This window comes from Chelonia mydas, chromosome 8, assembly GCF_015237465.2.
Source record: "Chelonia mydas isolate rCheMyd1 chromosome 8, rCheMyd1.pri.v2, whole genome shotgun sequence".
NCBI lineage: Eukaryota > Metazoa > Chordata > Testudines > Cheloniidae > Chelonia > Chelonia mydas.
In genome coordinates this window covers 3617714-3637865 of record NC_057854.1, presented here as the reverse complement: position 1 = coordinate 3637865, position 20152 = coordinate 3617714, and the positions used below count along the sequence as shown (strand labels likewise).

The 20152-nt window shown below is 42.7% G+C and overlaps 1 protein-coding gene across 4 annotated transcripts in view; it reads left to right on the top strand.

Moving 5' to 3' along the window:
- SGCD (sarcoglycan delta) overlaps positions 1-20152 on the top strand; it is a 498497-nt gene that overhangs the window by 411718 nt on the left and 66627 nt on the right. For all 4 annotated transcript variants that reach the window (XM_037906780.2, XM_037906781.1, XM_027820892.2 and 1 more), the window contains 2 exons: positions 3003-3090; positions 6276-6395. In XM_037906780.2, the coding sequence (XP_037762708.1) occupies positions 3003-3090; positions 6276-6395 (208 nt within the window). The remainder of the gene's footprint in view (positions 1-3002; positions 3091-6275; positions 6396-20152) is intronic.

Here is a 20152-nt window from a genome sequence, read left to right as displayed (position 1 = left end):
CAGAATTTCTTCCAGTTTATGCATTATTCAAGTTTATTTCATTAATACTTCTCATTTTTTTATTCCATAGCTGGATTGGGAATTTTCAGAATTTAACCTGGGTGTCTTCATTAGGATCAGTCAGATAAATCACATGGTATTCTTTTCTGTTTGCTCACTGGTTGAGCACAGAGGTACAAGTAGCGCCCCAGTACCTGTGTCTGTGTAGTTAACTTTGGGGTTCTGTGCATATCTGGGACCTTGACATTGGCTTTCTGCACACATTGTTGTCAGGAAAACTGGACCACTCCAGCGTTCACAAAAAGTGCGCATTAACAGCCCAGTCCTGCACAGAGCTCCACAGACAGATCCCTGCACCCAGACGAAGACCTGTTCTCCACACAAGCATTGCCTGCAGCAGGTGCTCTTTGCAGAATGGAGGGAAAGCGATGCAAAGATGGCCAAAGTGACTTCCTTAATGCTTATGGAAATATCTGTGGCATTGCCACTTCAGTGCTAGCCAGGGTGGCGAAGAAGAAAGTTGTTATAAAGCACAGATACATGCAATAAGAGTGAAAGAAATACAGATCGTGTCTTGCCAAAAAAATTACTTTTCATATAACTATGTGCTTTTTTTACTCCAAGTTTCCGCCCGTCTGAAAGTTACTCTGTGACATCTCTTAAGCTCCTGGACCAAACATTTAGTAGTTCTGATCCACAAAATAACCCTGCACAGAGAGGAGTGGCACGTCTTTTGTACATTAGCACCTCTCTCTCTCCCAGGAACAGTCATACACAACTCTGTTCACGTCACCTCCTGAATCCTTTCATGAGCTTCCCAGTTTCCCACTGCACCAAATAAAAGGGGAAGCAGTGTGGCCGAGTGCATAGATGCTGGATAGATAGTAAGGAGTTCTGGGTTCTACCCGCATCTCTGCCCCAGGGCCATAGTTTTTTAATCTGATCAGGGCCAAAGAGAGCCCTTCTTCCTCCTGAGCTAGGCACATTGGGCCAGAACTCAGCTGGCGTATATCGGTGTAGCTTTGGGGAAGTCAGGGGAGCAACACTGACTGACACCAGCTGGGGATCTGTCCCCTTGAGTTCCATGCCAAGTGGCTGTTTTCAGATCTGACCTTAATAACAGGTTTGCTGTCTGCTCCACATAGACATTAGAAGTCCCATGGCAATATTCTTAAGGAAAGGGGCTGGCCCGAGAGTCCTCATTCAAATTAGTGCCCTCATCTCCCATTGCTGTGCAGGGTGCTGTATGCCAATAATGCAGGAGGCTGCAGCCTGCCACCCCAGATGTGACTGCATTTCAGTGGTTCATTAAGTGATCACTGTGGGTGGGATTTCCATGAGCTGTTTGAAATTGATTTTACTCTCTTCTTGTAGAAGTCAGTGCTAAAACTCCCACTGGCTTCAGTGGGAGCAGAGCTAGAGCGCTGTTGAAAATTGCATCCTGTATGTGCATTGTAGCATGCTTTGGGAGCCCTATGGATGAAAGGTGCTATCTAAATGTCAGTTACACTACAGACTGCAAGGCTGTGGGTCAAGGAAATATATGGTGATAGGCAGGGTCCCTGTTCTGCTCCCACTGAAGTCAAGGAAGCCTTTGAAACAGTCTTCAGTGGGAAAAGATTTGGGCATCTAAGGAAGTACGTTAGATAAAAAGAATCACAGAACTGTTGTTGTTGTCATTGCTCTTATGCAAATTTTAACTGTTAGTGTGGTTTAGGCAGTTGATGAATTTCCCCCTTAAATTCTTCTGGAAATAGTAGCCCTGCACAGTTGCCTAGGTTAGACACCATGCAGCTGAATACTGATTGCTCATCTGGAGAGATCATTTCCACCACATGCATTAAGTTTAGATATGGTCACCCTATTGGTGCCTTTGGTACCAGCAACCACTGAGAAATCCATACTGTGTGATCTGTGGATCCTGTTAGAGAGAAGCTGTTGGAGAGCGCTGACTAGTGTGTGCCCTGCATGTGCTTTTAGACAGAAGGAGCCAGCTGATTTCCACTGCCGGTTTCCTTTGGCTTCCTTCTGTGGGTACGGTACCTGAAGAGGCCCATGCCAGGGAGCCACAGAGTTCCCACATTGCAATAGCTGCTCTTATTTATTTATTTTTCCCCGTTGATGAATTGAAAATGGAATATTTAAGAACGGCCAAAAGCCTGTGAGCTAAAGCAATAGGATCAAATCCAGCTGCGTAACTCCGTTGAAATCAATGCATTGAATCTGGCTGAGAGTGCTCAGTGCCGTGGGCTGTATGTAAATGCTACGTAATGGTATGTATGGTGCGCCTCATAAGTGGATTGAGAACAAAAGCTGTTTTAAAATGTTATCAAGAATCTCTCTCATTCATATTTCCCCCCCACATGCTCACACAACGCACATATTCCCACACACCCACACACTCACAAAACACCCACACTCACAAAATAACACCTGCTCATTCAATCTGGAGTTTTATGCAGATGTTATAGGTTTGATTACCAAATATGCTGCAGTAACTAAGGAGAGGACCAACCCGAACCCCAGGTCCAAACACCCTAAAATGTTGGGAAGTTCAAATCAGACTCACCTCGCACAAATGTTTTTAAATAACAGGTTGGTCAGATTACACCAGTAATAAAGATGACAGTTCCTACAGTATGATTAGACTTTAGTGCACTATCCAGGGTAAAGAGGGAAGTGGGATTGATCATTTAGGCCTGTGCAAAGTGAATGCACTGTGGGTGTGAAACACTGTCCCCGGACACTGGTGGGGTTATGTAACATCCACTGCGCAGTCACTGTATTGGTGCATGTTCTGATGCAGGGTTCAGTCGAACACAAACTAACACACACAAGCATCTTCCCTGCACCTCAAACAGACTTCTAACTTTGTGACCATTTTTCAAAGATCAGGAGAAACTAGAAGCCCCATGGCCGAGCACACACATCCTACAGCTTTCTCAAGAGTGTTCTTCTTTAAGCTCCCTTCTTATTTGCTTTCTCTTGTGCTCTTATTATAGGGCAATCCATTGTACTTCCAATCTGCCAGAAATGTTACAGTGAACATTCTCAATGAGAAGACTAAAGTCCTTACTCGTCTTGTAACAGGTAAGGAAGAGAAAACACCAGAGGAAAGAATTAAGAAGATGTAAAGGACCCTGTGCTGTGGGATAATTTACAATCATTAAACAGTACAGAGGAGGGTAGCTAAGGCTTCTAGTGAAGTACAACTTAAAAGTTAGCTCCATTTTGTAGAAACAAAAGATAAGAACGTTAGAGCTGTGCTGGAGAAGAAGCTGGCTGCACATTTCTAATAAAGAAGCTGAAAATCATTGTCATTTGAAAGTCAATCCAGAGACAAAAGGTTAGTTGTATGACTTCAGGGTCAGGAAGAAAATATTCAGTCTGACATGTCATTTGTAACAGGCACAGGATTGTCCCAAGATACTTTTAACTTGCCTAAGATCTCTTGAACTCTGTTGGTTAGCACCAGCTTTGCACAGATGCTCTGCAATTGAGTGTTTTCCAAACCCAACGCTCCTTCTGCTGCTAAAGAACCGTTATTCTCAGGAGCATTAGCACTTCATGTTTGATGGGGAAACCAATGTTTCAGAAATCCACCGCACGGGTATGTCTTTGAGAGCATGTGTGATTTGTGTCGAGAGAGCGGCATGTAAAATGCTTAATATACAAACAGAGCAGGCTATGACCAGGGAGAAGTATTGCTGTGTGGTGGAGCCAGTAATCCATAAACATGTTGTTTCTACATGAGTTTGGATTGTCTGGCTGGCTCCATCTCACCTCCAGCCACAGTGCTAAATAATTAACCAGCTTCAGTAACCAGTGACTTAAGGTGCATGTGAAAATTGCCTTGAGGAGGGAAATAAATTCAATCCTGAGCTCCCAGATTTTGCCATTCAAAAGGAACTTGTTTACTTTGTTGGTCATTTGCCATTTATTTCCCATGGAAACTTTGTGTCACTCAAGTGATTCTGTTTTGGTAGAGCTTGGAAGTGTCTAGATGGCTGTTAATAGAAGTTACAGCAGCTCTGTCACACACACACACATACACAAAGCACACACCATGCCAACACCGAAATGAGACCCAACACAGCAAAGTGGCTAGTAGAGATGCAAGCTCTAATGAAGGCATGGGAGGTTGACCTTTGGAAAAGATCATAAACTTACTGCTGCCGGCCTGTTTGGCTTGGAATGTCAGATGCTTCTTCACCATTGGGATCGGTGCAACATAAATAACCAAATACTTTTAATTTGATGTATAAAGGCTGCAATCAACACCCATTACATGCTCTGGGTATCTTTGCATACACTTAAAAGTAATGGTAAATTATATGATACCATATAATATAACTGAACCTAAATATAACTACTCTAAAAATCTCCTGCTCCATAGTTTAGAAACCAACTCCTGATGACAGCAGTAATCGTAATCGAATATAGTAGCACTGTGTGTGTCTGTCAGCCCACATCCCCCTTACATGCCTCAGAAGAAGGGTGGGATAACACAGCATATCTCAAATACAAATTCTTTAATGAGGAGTGGGAAAGAGAATTCCACAATTGAGAGCCCTTCATAGAGAACACCCTGCCAGCTGCTCCCATCTCTTTAAATTGAGGGGTTTCCAGTTTAAGCAACTCTGCTGATCTCAGCTGAGGTGGAACGGCATGCAGAGCGAGGCTGTCTTCTCAGGGAACCAGTTTCCACATAGGGCTTTACCGGTTAAAACCGACACCTGGAACTCCGCACAGAGAACTCACAGGCTGCCAACACAGCTCATGGAAAGCTGATGATGTGAGATCTCAGTGTGACACTCTGATTAGTAAGCAGGGTGCTGCATTCCGCGCCAGAGTCCGTTCCGAGTGGTCTTAAGCTGTAGTCCTGCATTGAGTGCATTGCAGTCGTGGGTAGGTAGAGAGAGAAATTTGAACCTAAAAGCTGCCAAAAATTGTGAGATTTTCTCAGAATGATTTGCAGGATCCTTTAGTGTTTCCACAGAATTAAACAGTTTCTACTTTCTGTACCCACCACTGTGCACACAATTAATTGTTTGTGCACTCAGGCAGCATTGGCATGCATAAATGCTAGTGCACACAACTGCATGGGCAAGCAATTGTGAGCACACAGTGTTAGAGCCCACATTTAAAAACCTTGGCCCTTCAAGAGTCATTTCTCTTCTGAGAAGTGAGACTAGTCAGGGAGACAGTGAGAGAAACATTTGGGTCTGATCATCTGCCATGAGCCATGGCAAATCAATCAGGTTTTGTTGTGCGTGGCGTGGGATAGGTAGGAGAGGAACGTTAAGTGGTGATTTTTACAAGTTGAGTCCTGGTCAGGTAGCAGAAGGGTCAGCTCTTTGCACTGCTGAGCCACAGACCGGCATGGAATGGCCACAAGGGCAGGTAATGTTTGTCAGGCTTTGGAACAAAAAGAGGCTTCCCAGCATTAGATTGCAGAGCACATCAAGAGACAGCAGTAGTATTAAGATAAGAGCTAAATACTGGGGAAGTGTTACTCATATAAAACTTTCTGAAATATTAAAGGTGACTGCCCTTTATTTTGTCTTGTACACACTTGAAAGCCAGTCACTTAGGGCCTCATCCTGAAGAAGGCTCATTTGAAAATGCTCATCCCTTCTCAGGGTCAGACTCTTCGTATTGTACCTCATCTGCTCCTATTGATTTCAGTAGAACAGGCCATTAGTCTACAGTTCAAAATGAAGCACTTGTTCCTGATTTTTATATTCCTTTTGGATTGGAGCATGTCAGATACCAGCATCAGTTTATTCAGGGTAAATTGGATTTATGTGGAAGTGAGAGCCAAGCAAAGAAAGGGCAGATGTTGGACTTGCTTCCTTTCCTCCTTTTCATACACTCATGCCTTGCAAAAATCTTCGTACCTTGTACAGCTGTGCCAATGCACTTAAATCAGGGCCGATAACACACTCTGCTATTTCATGCCTGGGTCTTTCTTTAGCAGAAACTCCCAGTTGTGACAAGTTGCTTGGTGGTTTTGTAATGTCAACAAATGTTCATTAAGGCATAGGAAGAAATCATGGTCATTTTTACAGGGCAGTTTAAACATCATGTTATTACCCTTTCCTAAGGAGAAGTCACACTCTCAAGAGGAGAAATCTCTCTGAGTGGTTGATCAAATTGTCGATCATACATGCAGAATTACTGGGATAATCTCAACACTCAGATTTATTGCATTCATCAAAATACCATATGATTTTCTTCAGAAAACATGGGCTAAATCTTTTCTCCCGTTCTAGGTCCCCAAGCAGTGGAAGCACACAGCCAAAAATTCGAGGTGAAATCCCTCTCTGGAAAATTGCTGTTTTCTGCAGATGACAACGAAGTGGTCGTGGGAGCAGAGAGACTGAGAGTTTTAGGTAAGAGCTCTTAGACAAATCAACTGTTCTAAAACTGTCTAAACTTCTCAGAAAGTTTTCTAAGAGCTTGGTCGAGCTTGGTTTGAAGTCAACACCAAAACTCTTGTTGACATCCGTGGGGGTTGGTCAAGCCTTGGGAGACTGGACTGCTCATGGGACTGGTAATGGGACTCACTGCCTTGCACCTACATGTTTGCTTTGAATGTGCCTCAAGCTGATTGTGACGGTTGCTGTCATGTGATGGCTGTTGGCTAGCCTTCCTAATAAGTTACTGGTGGCTGCAATCCAGGTTCACTGGAGAAGTAAATAACTAGTTTTGGCAGTCCAGGCCAAACACTGGATGATTTTGGAGGCTGAGCTACCTGCTCAATCCTTTGGGTCCAAGATGACGGATGATGATGGAGCAGTGTAGGGGAGCTTTCACGGCCACAGTCACTGTCCTGGGAATAAACAGAGGACTCCAATCCTGTTGATCTGGTCCTTTCACCAATCCTACATTCATTCTAAAGCAATACGATTTTTAGAAGAACTGCTTCCCACATTGTATTTTTAGTCTTCATACTAATTTCCTTGATAGTCTATGAGCTTTTAGCTTATATTACCTAATTTTTCCTTAATATCCATATGAGAGTTTGCTGTGTCTTGGAGCCCAATATGGCTTTTTTGCTGGCATGGCTTAATCCGCTAGACCCAGTGAGGGATTCACTCCCCCACCCCCCTTGGCAGGCAGCCAGACTCTCCACTGTTGTCATCCACTGGACTTCTTCAGTAATTCAAGGTAGGCCGGGGTAACGTGAACTCCCACCAGACTCTGCAGGAGTCCTACTGGCAGGATTCTCTGTTGAAAGCCACAGAATTGGTGCATCCCTCTGCTGCTGCTCCTCTTTGACTGGCTTAATTTACTTTGAGGGCTGTGCTTGCTCTGAAAAACCCCTCCCCTATAAACCAGGGGTTTGTCTTTTTATGCTACTGCAGCCTGGATCAGCTTAACTCCCCAGAGTTTCCTGCACCAGGTCCTTCTGTCGAAGTTTATGCTGGCATTATCTTGTGAGTATGAGTGGTCGAATGCCTGAGCAGCGTTTGTGTTTATTTCAGTTAGGTGGGAAAGAAACTGTTTAGGTGTTTTTAATAATTTTTAAACATTTTTTCCCATAGTTATATATCGTAACCCCTTTAGAAGCGTGAAGCCTTTTCACCTTCCTCTGCAGCATGAGGCATGGGTCACTTGCAGGTTTAAACTAGTGTAAATGGTGGATTCTCTGTAACTTGCAGTCTTTCAATCATGATTTGCAGACTTCACTAACTCAGCCAGAGGTTAGGCAGGTTCTGTGGCCTGCGATGTGCAGGAGCTCAGACTAGATGATCATGATCATAGAATCAGAATCATAGAATATCAGGGTTGGAAGGGACCTCAGGAGGTCATCTAGTCCAACCCCCTGCTCAAAGCAGGACCAATCCCCAACTAAATCATTCCAGCCAGGGCTTTGTCAAGCCTGACCTTAAAAACCTCTAAGGAAGGAGATTCCACCACCTCCCTAGGTAACCCTTTCCTGTGCTTCACCACCCTCCTAGTGAAAAAGTTTTTCCTAATATCCAACCTAAACCTCCCCCACTGCAACTTGAGACCATTACTCCTTTTTCTGTCAAGGAGTAATGATGGTCCCTTCTGCCAATAGAGTCTGTGAGCCTAAATCTGTTGCCCTCCAGTACAGTGCTTGCTGTTTGGTTATAGTAGGCTTGCAAAGGAGTATCGGGTGGAGGATGTTTTTAATTGAGAAAAAAGAGCATGTAAGTGTTCATTTAAAAAATAAAACAACCTACATATCTATTGTGACAGGGTCAGGCCAGATGGCTACAGGAGAGTAATAGAAGGCAGATATATTAGCCCCAGGTTAAGTAGGTCCCTTTTCCCTGGGTAAGGTAACAGGGAAGGTTCCAGAACAATCAGAAACCTTCTGGAGACAATTAAGAGAGACAGGCAGATTAGAACACCTGCAGCCAATCAAGAAGCTGTTAGAATCAATTAAGGCAGGCTAATCAGGGCATCTGGGTTTAAAAAGGAGCTCACTTCAGTTTGTGGTGCGTGTGTGAGGATCTGGGAGCAAGAGGCACTAGGAGCTGAGAGTGAGAACACGGACTGTTGGAGGACTGAGGAGTACAAGCATTATCAGACACCAGGAGGAAGGTCCTATGGTGAGAATAAAGAAGGTGTTGGGAGGAGGCCATGGGGAAATAGCCCAGGGAGTTGTAGCTGTCGCACAGCTGTTCCAGGAGGCACTCTAGACAGCTGCATTCCACAGGGCCTTGGGCTGGAACCCGGAGTAGAGGGCGGGCCCAGGTTCCCCCCAAATCCTCCCAACTCCTGGTCAGACACAGGAGGAGTCGACCTGGACTGTGGGTTCAAAAAAACGGCCAAGCTGAGGGCTGCCGTGAAGCTCCAAGGCTAGCAAATCCGCCAATAAGCACAAGACCCACCAAGGTAGAGGAGGAACTTTGTCACACTATGTAATATACCTATCTATATCTATCACTTTCTGTATGGAATATGTGTGTATTTTATATATATATATATATGTTTATATGGATTTTGTAATTTGGTGCTTTCCAGACTTCATGGTGTCTCTTTTTTATTAGAAAATTTAAAACTTGACCGTTGAAGCAAATGTGCAGTTTTAGAGCAGTAGAATATATACCACAAAATTAGGCTCTTAACACAAGTCTCCTATCCTCCACTGCATTTTTCAGAGATATTTGATCAACTCAATTCTTATGAATTCAGGAGATGATCAGTCTAAGTATTCTCCTGGAGATCTCAGAGTAGAAGGATATATTAGACCATTTTTCTTGGTCAAACCAAGTGATAATTAGCTGATAAAAAGTATTCCACAGGTTGCAAATACTCCTTTTCAGATGACATAGCTCAAAAAATATTTGTCTATTATTTACTTGAATTGCTCTGGAGGAACCAGCAGTAGTTTTAGATATATCAGTTTGAGTTTATGCCTCATTGTAGTCACTGGAACATAAGGAGTGGGGAGCTTGCTAATGCTATCGTGCATTTTTATTTATGTTTGCAGCAGAATCTCTCTCAAGGTTTTATCAGGCTTAGGTAGAGACATGAAAGAAGAAAAGATATGGTGACAGGAGAATAGAGGTTATACTGTACAGTATTTCAGTAACCTTGAGCTGCAACGTTTTCAGCATTTGTGTTGGGCTTTGATTTTTTTCGCCCTCGTTTCTGTAATCTAACTGTGTCTCAAAAAGTGGTTGTCGTCGCTGCTTACCATGCCAGGAGATGTTATTCTGTATCTTTGTATTCCTTCCAATATTCTTGTCTGGACCTGAGGGTCAGGATCCTGGATGAAGATAGGCAGGAGTAGTGGCAGGAGCCGAAGCCAGGGGTCAGAGCTGGTGTCGGAGTGAAGCTGAGGGACAAAGCCAGAGTCTGAGTCGGGAGTCAAGCCGAAGGAGAGAACTGGAGGTGGGAACAAGAATTGGGCCAGGAGTCAATACCAGGGATCAGGATCAGTGCTGGGGCTCCGGGGATTGATGGAAGTCAGGATCTAAGTCAGAGCTGAGGTCAATTCCAGGAGTTCAAAGACAGAGAAGCAGGACAGTCGTGGCAGCTACGTAGGAATCCACATTGTTGCCTGGACATATCTCTTTGCCTTAGGTATTTGTATGGCCCTCATTACCATAATATTTGAACACCTCACAATCTTTAATGCATTTATCCTCACACACCCCTGTGAGGTTTTGCAGGGCTATTACCCCATTTTACAAATGGGGAACTGAGGCACAGCGAGATGAAGTGATTTGCCAAAGGTCACACAGGGAGTCTGTGGCAGAGTGGAGAATTTAACATGGTTACTAGGCTGGTGACCTAACCACTGGATCATCCTCTGTACAGCGGGCTATGGCTTTGATTCACAGTCGGCCCCTCAGAGGCAGAATCTGCCACCATTACTCCCACTGAGTAGAACTTCACTCCTCATTGAGTCTCACATGGCAGACATTCACTGAGGAGGACAGCTTAGGGTTCCCTATATCCTCCCCCACACTGTATAGCTTGGCACGCACCAAAAAGACACAATCTAGTGCTGATTTGGGTATCTCCCAAGGGCTCATAAACTCTCACACTCTGAACAGTGGAAGAAGAAACAAACTGGCCCTAACTAAATTCACATGTTGTGCTGTAAACAGTTCCCCTCTCTCACATACCCCTTCCCCCACCCCGAAATAAAACAAATTATGATCATCTAAAAAATGTTGTATCTAAGAGATGCTTCAGTAAAAGAACATTGAAAAGTAACTTTGATATACATTAATTACCAATTTCGTTTTACAACACATTGAACATTATAACATTTATAAACAAAGGATAATCATAAAGCATTATTCTAACTGTTAATTAGCTCTATTTATTCTCCAGATTAGTTTTTAAATATGCCCTCTAGATGCCACTTGATACTAATTACCAGAGTTACATTATTATCTCTATACAAAAGCATTTTTAATTAAATCTAAAGCAATTTAAATTAGTGAGAGTTTTTACAGAAATTAAACTGTGGTCAGATTCTTAATTTAGCCTTTTAAAACAACATCAGATGGCATGCTGGAATCAGTTCTCCCAAAGGCCTTGACATCTTTTTGGACGTTAAATTTCAGAGTTTGTTTTCAGGAAAGCTTGCCAACAAATTCTGGTAATTAATATTTATGGTGGGAAGTGAATTGATGTTTTTCTTTTACTGAATATTGGTGGAAATCCAGATGAATTGTGATGATCTTAAAACAAGACAATATGGAGAGTGCTTACGCATTGTACTGGCTGGTTTGGTCTCTGGTTTTCAATTGTAGAGGAAACGCCAATATAGACATGTGGGAGTCAGGTTGAGGTGCAGTGGGACGTAGTCACTGTACACAAGTGCCATATTTGGTGGTTCTCGTGGTATGACAAAGATCACTAATAAGGCATCTAAGAGTTTCCTTTGATTTCAGTGGGCTTTGCATAAGGCCCCTATTGTATAAAACATACGAATTCCAGGGCAGAGATTGTCCCCAAGTGAAAGGAGTCCCAAACTTGACTACCATAATATAAATGGTTACTATTGCTACGACTAAACACTGGGTTAAACCCTCTCCCCATGGCACAGGCCAGCTAAAGCGGCTGTGCTTTCCTGAGGTTGTGGTGGGACGGAATCCTGCCCCCTCAATCTCCCAGGCTCATGACTGCAGTAGCTCTTCTGCAGGGGAGTTTGACCCAAGTCTCATTCTGCCCACATTACATCCCTACACACCAGAATGTCAGAGCCCCACTGGAGCTGAGCTGACCCCTTTCATTGTCTCCTCTCCTGTAGCCATGTCTGTGTTGCAAAACTGCTCTGGTTCTACTGTGCTCACGTCCTTCTGTGGCCCTAAGTGGGGGACCCATGGTAAATTCCATGTGGACCATGAAATGGAGCATCAATGTACAGAATTTGGGGGTGTTGCTAACCACACTTGCTTTCTGGACCATTCTCTGTTTTGGGATCATTGTTCTTACGAGCAGTTTTTCCTGCTGATTTGATTTCACTAATGTGTCTAGTAACTCAGGTGGAGTCTCAGGTGCTGAAATGTAATTGCTAATTTATTAATAGGTCTGTAGTCATTTGTTCCAAAGGCACATTTCTACTTCGTTATTTACAGGAGAAATGTATTAACACCGTAAAGATTTTAGTTAATAAAGCACTACAAATGGAAAGCAACATAACCTGATATGCCTGTGGCTAAAGAACTCTCTACATAATGGCCTCACAGAATGATCACTTTAAACCAAAGGCTTGGTTTTGGTTTAATCTGTTTTGAATTTGCAATCTTGTGTTCACAAGTATTAGACTGCCACTACACAAGAGAGGATGAAAAGGGAATTTGTATTGCCCCCAGCGCTTTCCAGGTTGGTCAGGAGGAGGATACGGTTTAACATGAATGTGATGAACTAATATCTCTGTGTAAACCATCCCAGCTGTCTCAACGGCTTTGCGTCCTCAAACATTTTCAGAAGGTCTTGTGTTGCCGTAGTCTGGGAGGAACAAAGGAGGTGCTACAAAGGAGGTCCAAGCCTGATAGAGAACAAATAAGCCTCCTGATTCTTTTAGTGTTGCACTTTTAGTAAATTCTTGGCATACCCTTTACATACTGGGCTAGTTGAGATTTGTCCAGCAGAATGAGTATATTAGTACAGCTGAGTTTTTATGAATACTAGCCACAACGTTATTTACTTGTCAGTTACTTTTATTGCAAAGGTAAATGATAAACTCAGGACCTTTCAGGTGGAGATGGAAAAAGATGGGGAATCTTATGCAGTACATTTTTTATCTTACAGTAATTTTTTATCATATACACTTCTCTGAGGGACGTTTGTTTCTGTCTGAAATGTTCAGGTCAAGACCTCTGCTTAACCTTTGCGGTGGTAATTGTGCTTTCAGACTGGCTTTTGGCTGCAATCCTGCATGGCAGTGTGAGCAGTAGCACTAGTTTCCCACCTTCGGAGGCAAAGCTTTCAAGTCTGGTACGAGTCAAAATGAAATGGACCGTGTGCTCTCACCATTATGTCCACTGAAATGCTGTGTGTGTGGACAAATAGCAATCTTGAATCCCAGTGCTGAAATAGAGAGGATTGTGCGGTGTGTATTCCTGAGGTGAAACATCCCGGCCACAGTTCCAGTAGCTAGCTCTTCCGAAAGAGGGAGGACGTCACTGGAGAGGGTTAAAATGTCTTGCCAGTGGTGACAGTTGTGCTTTGTGAACCATCTAAAAGATGATTGTGTCTGATTAAAATAAGGCACTGTGCTGTAGATGGTGGAAGACCACTTCTTTAGGAGGCCGCTGTGAGCCTGCAACACTCATTCTCAGTTTCTGTCCAGTTCTGACTGAGCTCTTGAGGACGTTAGTAGTACTAATAATATAACCTGGGAGTGAGAGCCACGTTCTGCCATCAGTGCGATGAAGAATGGACAAAGAGAAAAATTAAGTTACTGATGAAACATTATGACAAGTGCTAACAGATTTTAGCCTTGGCAGCACTAAGGCTGGAAATAGTATTCATGTCCTTTATTCGTCAGGCAAAGCTGTGTGACTGCAGTCTTATCAAACCTCTAATGTGTTTTCTTTGCATCACTAGGGTGCAAAAAAAATCACATTTAACAAAGGAAAAAGGGATGCGATGAGAAATCTATACGCTGTCCACCAATAACTAAAGGCATGAGAACGGGTGATCCATTTGCACCGTTTGACTATGAATTGCAGTTGAGCTGAGAGGAAATGAGGTTTCTTCCTCACTTTCAAATCCTGTGCGCCTGTAGAGACAGATTAAGGACCAAATCCTGAAGCCTTGATGTTTGCTCAGACAAACTCTGAGTGACACTCAGGAATTTTGCCTGGGTAAGCACTGAATACAAACCGAGGGCCCAGTCATGCTGTGAGATCCATGCATGAAGAGGACCCTCAGCCACTTTTGCAACAGCATTCCTTGATGCTACAGGGACTCTTCAAGGGATGGGGTGGGCCGCAGGAAGAAGGTACATACTCTCCCCTGTACCTAGTGGAGCTCACAGTGCAAAGGTAATGTAGTCAGGCCAGCTTTCATATCATTGGTCCCCTTTTCTGCAGTGAGGATCCTCCTTTAGAGGTGTGCCCTAGGGGCTGCTTTTGGCTGCAGAAGTCCTGAGGGGGTGCACTGAGTGGGACTGCTGAGAGCACAGACCCCCGGGCCTCCTGCTGCTGATATCCTGACGTCCCTGGGGAGCTCAGAGCATCATTGGCTTTGTGATTGGGAAAGGGGTGAGTAAGCAAATCCTGCCTTTCAATACAATGTCTGGAATCGCTCACAGCGATCTCCCCTTTCTCTCCTTCCCATGGGTTTTCCCAGGGAGGCGCAATCTGGCCAGGGCTAAGGACTTAGGACTTAGTAGTTTGAACAGAAGTAGTAAGAAATATATTCAATGTTTTTGACCCTCGATGGGCATCTTTGTCCTTCAACCCTAAGGCTGGAGCTGAACACAGCAAGGAAACAGCTGCCTTAAGCCAGTATGTTAAAACAAAATCCCTGGGCCCAAGAGACTTTCCCATAGAAAGGGCAGTCTGGTATAACTTACTGATATGTAAATTACATTGTTTTTATTTGCACTATCTGTTTTATTGGTGCCAGATATAAGAAAATTGGTTTGTCTGATTTGCAGAAAAAGTCTGTGTTATCAGGCCCATGAGATTTATGGCATTTTTTTTTTTATTTAAAGGGAATTAGTACAGACAATAATTGTTTGGTACCAAGGTAATCATCCTGGATTTTGGCTTCTTTAATGATTTTGTGGACTTTCAAAATATTTCATTTTATGTTTTTATTAAAAATAAACACAGTTGTCAACAGTACGGTCATAAATATAAAGGGAAGGGTAACCACCTTTCTGTATACAGAACTATAAAATCCCTCCTGGCCAGAGGCAAAACCCCTTCACCTGTAAAGGGTTAAGAAGCTAAGATAACCTCGCTGGCACCTGACCAAAATAACCAATGAGGAGACAAGATACTTTCAAAGCTGGAGGGGGGGGGAACAAAGCGTCTGTCTGTCTGTGTGATGCTTTTGCTGGGAACAGGTCAGGAATGCTCTTCAGAACTTCTGTTAAGTTAATAAGTAATCTAGCTAGAAATGCGTTAGATTTCCTTTTGTTTAAATGGCTGGTAAATAAGCTGTGCTGAATGGAATGTATATTCCTGTTTTTGTGTCTTTTCTGTAACTTAAGGTTTTGCCTAGAGGGAGTCTCTATGTTTTGAATCTGATTACCCTGTAAGGTATTTACTATCCTGATTTTACAGAGGTGATTCTTTTACTTTTTCTTTAATTAAAATTCTTCTTTTAAGATCCTGATTGCTTTTTCATTGTTCTTAAGATCCAAGGGTTTGGGTATGTGTTCACCTATGCAAATTGGTGAGGATTTTTATCAAGCCTTCCCCAGGAAAGGGGGTGTAGGGGTTGGGGGGATATTTTGGGGGGGAAGATGTCTCCAAGTGGGCTCTTTCCCTGTTGTTTAGTTTAACACGCTTGGTGGTGGCATCATAGGGTTCAAGGACAAGGCAAAGTTTGTACCTTGAGGAAGTTTTTAACCTAAGCTGGTAAGAATAAGCTTAGGAGGTCTTTCATGCAGGTCCCCACATCTGTACCCTAGAGTTCAGAGTGGGGAAGGAACCTTGACAAGTACCAATAATTAAAGATGGTGAGAAAGCAAAGGGAACAAAGCAGAGTTGAAGCAATATTGGTTATGGCAAAACAATGGCTAGTCTGCGAAAGAAAGAAAGGAAGGAAGGAAGATTTATTACTTTTTTCCACTACCCTCGCTGAATCTAGCCATTTTATATTGGTGAGGCACGGAATGGAACTTCTATTGATTTCAGATTTGATGGGATTACACGGGGAGCAATCACTATTACTGTGTTCACCCATTTAAGAACATAGATTAAGGATGAATAAGGCTTTTAAAATAGCTCTGAATTAAAAGAAGCAGGCACAGATCATTACTGACTATATTGTATTGGATTTACTTCCCTCGGATCTGTTGGCACTGCCGTTAACTTTCTAAAGAGTCTAGCATATTGACCTGCTGGGACCCACAGAGGAGAACCTAGTTACATGGTATTTGAATGAGTGAGTTGCTGAATGCACCCTGATCGATAATAGTGACCACAGAAGCTTTTTGGAAATCACAACAGTGTACATTTTCCTCTGACTATCTGAAAAAAATTAATTTCAGATTACATGAAACTACAGGGAGTTTTTTAAAGAGAAGTTCATACAAGCTTAAAGTAATTAAGAATCTCTTCATAGAACAATTTGACTCCTATTTTATTGTAAAGCAGTGATTTACAATACTAAAAATGTTCCATGGATGTAGGGTTATTAATAGAAGAGCAAATGGAACAAGAAAGAAACGTTGACCGCGAAAAAGAAAAGTATGGAAAATAACTTGGAAATGTACCCTGGTTCTTTTTATCTGGGCTGTGACCTTGTTTCTCTTTATACATGTGCAGTTTGCCCCTACCAATTGAATGTAGTCACAACTTTGAGTTCTCATGGCCAAGATTTTCAAAACTGGCCTAAAGTTTCAGCCTCACTGCAAATAATTGGCCTAATTTTCAAAAGTGCTGAGCACCCAGCTCCTCCCACTGGCTTTTCAAAGCTAGGCTACTTTTCAAGATGTCTAAGGGCTAGTCGACACTAGAATTGCCAAAGTGGTGCAGCTGCTGCATGGCTACTGCAGACGCTCTATGCTGATGGGAGAGAGCTCTCCTGTCGGCATGATGAATCCACCTTTTCGAGAGGCAGTAGCTATGTCAGGAGCAAAAGCTCTCCCACTGACATAGTGCTGTCCACACTGGCACTTAGGTCGGTGTAACTTACGTCACTCAGGGGGCTGCCTTTTTCAAACCATGGAGCAACATAAGTTACACCAATGTAAGTGCTAGTGTGTACAAGCCCTAAGTGTGGATGTAGAGGTCCGACTTTAGTCATTCAGTTTTGAAAATCTTAGCCTGTCTGCTGGTGAGCTGATTGCCAGGAAGCACTGTCAGCAGAATAATCCACCCGTTGCCTACCAATGCAACATCTTCAGTTGTCCATCTCTGCACATGCAAATTAATTAAAGGTGGAAATCTGGCTTCACTGTTTTTGTATAGAGGAAGGAAATGCATGAGCATTGACACTCACCTGATAAATGTGCCAACGGCCAACTCTGAAAGGAAGGATCAGGGATAAAGCCTTCTTTTACAGTCGACAGGGATACAATATGAGATGTCACACAGCATGATGCTGAGCAACGAAGAAGCAGCCCCGTTGTGCGCAAGAGGCAGGAGTCATGTCATGGGGCAGGCCATCTGCCAGAGCCTCAGCCTGTTGGGTCACGTGCTGCTTCCACTTCTGAAGTGTGAGAGCAACGTCTGGGTCCACAGCCCCCCTCCAGCGGTGGGAGAAAGGGCCCGCTCTTTGACTCCACCGGCAACAGATGAAGCTGTTCAGAAAGGATGGAGACTGGCAGTGGCACTTAATTCTCAAATGGAGCTGAAGGGATTTAAACTCGAGCAGCTGCCTCTTGAAAGCGCGCGGTTGAGATTATTCTCACCCCATCTTTTTGTGCCTACCTGTGGCGGAGTGAAGGTATAGAGAAACCCAGTGCAGCAGCGGATGTAACAAGCCAACAGAGCTGGTATCAGGAGGTCGGCCCTTGATACAGAGTGGGAATAAGTCAGTGAACCCACAGAATACAGTCTCAAACGAAAGAAAAAATACGTGAAGTTGAACAGCAATCATTCCCTTAACATAAAAGTCTTGCTTCTTGCTAATGCAGTAGCTCAACACATGCAAAATATTTTGCCAGGTTTTACCCCACCAACTTATGCCAGTTCAGAGAAAAAACAACTCTCGGGTGGATCTTCACGGTCATTCAAAACACTTCAGATAGATCCTGTCACATGCTGTATAAGCACCTGATTGATTGTGTGGAATTAAGTTATTGGACAGAGAACCAGCTAATGGAAACACATTGATGAAATCATTTTTGAGGGATATTACATGGAATTTAAAATAAAGCTGAAATGGGTATATAGATTTTTCACTCAAACTGTTTATGAACATTTATCGCTGGTAAATTACAGTGTCGAAAGAGAGAATTGGTAGGCATGGGTTTTAATAGAAGTCTTTATGAAATAATAAGAATACAATAATTTATTATCTAGGGACATACAGTACGTATGGATACAAATTATATGATATTTGTCTGCTTAACTGTATCTGGCTGTTTGTAGACAAATGAGGCTGTGCCATGTTAGATAGTCTTATAAGGTGAAAAAATACTTCCAATACTTTAAAATGAAACAGCATTTGATATTATAAATCTTTCACAGTGGATATGAACTGTTTTAATAACATCAACCAGGAGACAAAAATAATTTAGTAGTAAATTTCACTTAACTTTGCTTTTGCTTTATGTTCAATAAAAGTGGAGGAAGACTGAGATACCTCTAACTGGGGAGAGAGGTGATGGATGCATGTGAAAATTTTCAGATTGTACATTTACCACATTTGCCAAAGATCTGCTTTCCTCAACTTAAGCAAAATGAAAACAAGAACTGAGAGGTTTGCAAAGCTGATGTTATTGAATTCTAGCAACAGAATTCCAAAGTAGCTAACAGGCCAGAGTTCTACCGGAATCCCAGTCTGGTTAAATGTATCTAAAGTTGTAGTGTTATGAGTATACGTTGCAGGAGTGAGTAATGGGAAATGATACTCTCACAATAGGAAGACACAAAATGTATGGAATAGAAGTGCAATAAGTGTTTTGTTTTTTCTTTTCAATTTGTAACCAAATGCCGGTCAAATATTCATAACTGAGGTTATGAATAAGGAACAGAAGCAAAGGGAAACGCACTGGTTGTGGCTGGGCATAAACTTCTGAATACTACCCACATTTTGCCCAATTGTTCTGGGCCATCTCTATTCTCAGGTTATTGACTTTCCAGCATAGCCTGTCTATGGCCCAGTCTAGAGTAGCAGGAACTGCCAGAGTTCTAGGGAGAGTGCATATCTCATAGGACTGGTTATGAGATACAGGATTTTCCACCTTTACTGTAAATCCTCTATTTCCAACTCTCTTGGGTCAGGAATTAACCCCAATTTGCAACTGTGTGAGACCTGGCCAGTGACCTGTGTGACGTGGGTTGATTCGCTCATTCCAGTTCCCACTGCATATGTGTCTGTATCACTACTGAGGAAAAGTAGGGCTTAAGGTATCACAGCAATGAATATCAGAGAAGGAAGACAAGGAGATGGCTGATTTTCTGAAAGGAAGTCTGGCTCCAGTATAATAGATGTTCTTAGTTTGAACCTTTCCAAAATCTCCATGGATTAGAAACTTCATTGGTTGTGTTTCAAAAATTGCTTCCTCATCCCAAATTAAATAACGAATTCCTGGTAAACTCCAGGCCATTATAAAAGTCCACAATTTAGCCACCAGGCCCAAATCATCACTGGCCATTTACATGTCTCCATTACTTTGACTAGTGTAGTTTACTTATTATTTTTTTAAAAAAAAACTAATGAGAATTATAATTGTAAACAACAGATTTCAGAGTAGTAGCCGTGTTAGTCTGTATCCGCAAAAAGAAAAGGAGGACTTCATAGAATCATAGAATCATAGAATATCAGGGTTGGAAGGGACCCCAGAAGGTCATCTAGTCCAACCCCCTGCTCAAAGCAGGACCAAGTCCCAGTTAAATCATCCCAGCGAGGGCTTTGTCAAGCCTGACCTTAAAAACCTCTAAGGAAGGAGGGACATAACACATATACAATAACACATATTGTATAACACATATACAATAACACATTTATTTAGCTCACGAAAGCCTATGCTCAAATAAATTTGTTAGTCTCTAAGGTGCCACAAGTCCTCCTTTTCTTTTAACTGTAAACAACAGTCACAGTGTGAGCATAAACCCAATAATACAAGTGGAAAATGACCAGGAATATTTTATATGCACCACTGTCAAGCCCCCAAATATGCCCACTCACTCGCCCCACCCCAAAAATCCTCATTTTATTATTCAGTTATGTGCAGGCTTCTGTTTTTGCCACATTTCATTGCAAAGTTACTAACTAGTACCATTGTGTGGGATAAACTGAAACTTACATTATTTGGAAACAGTTTGGAGAGGACAAATCAGGTAACAGTAACCTT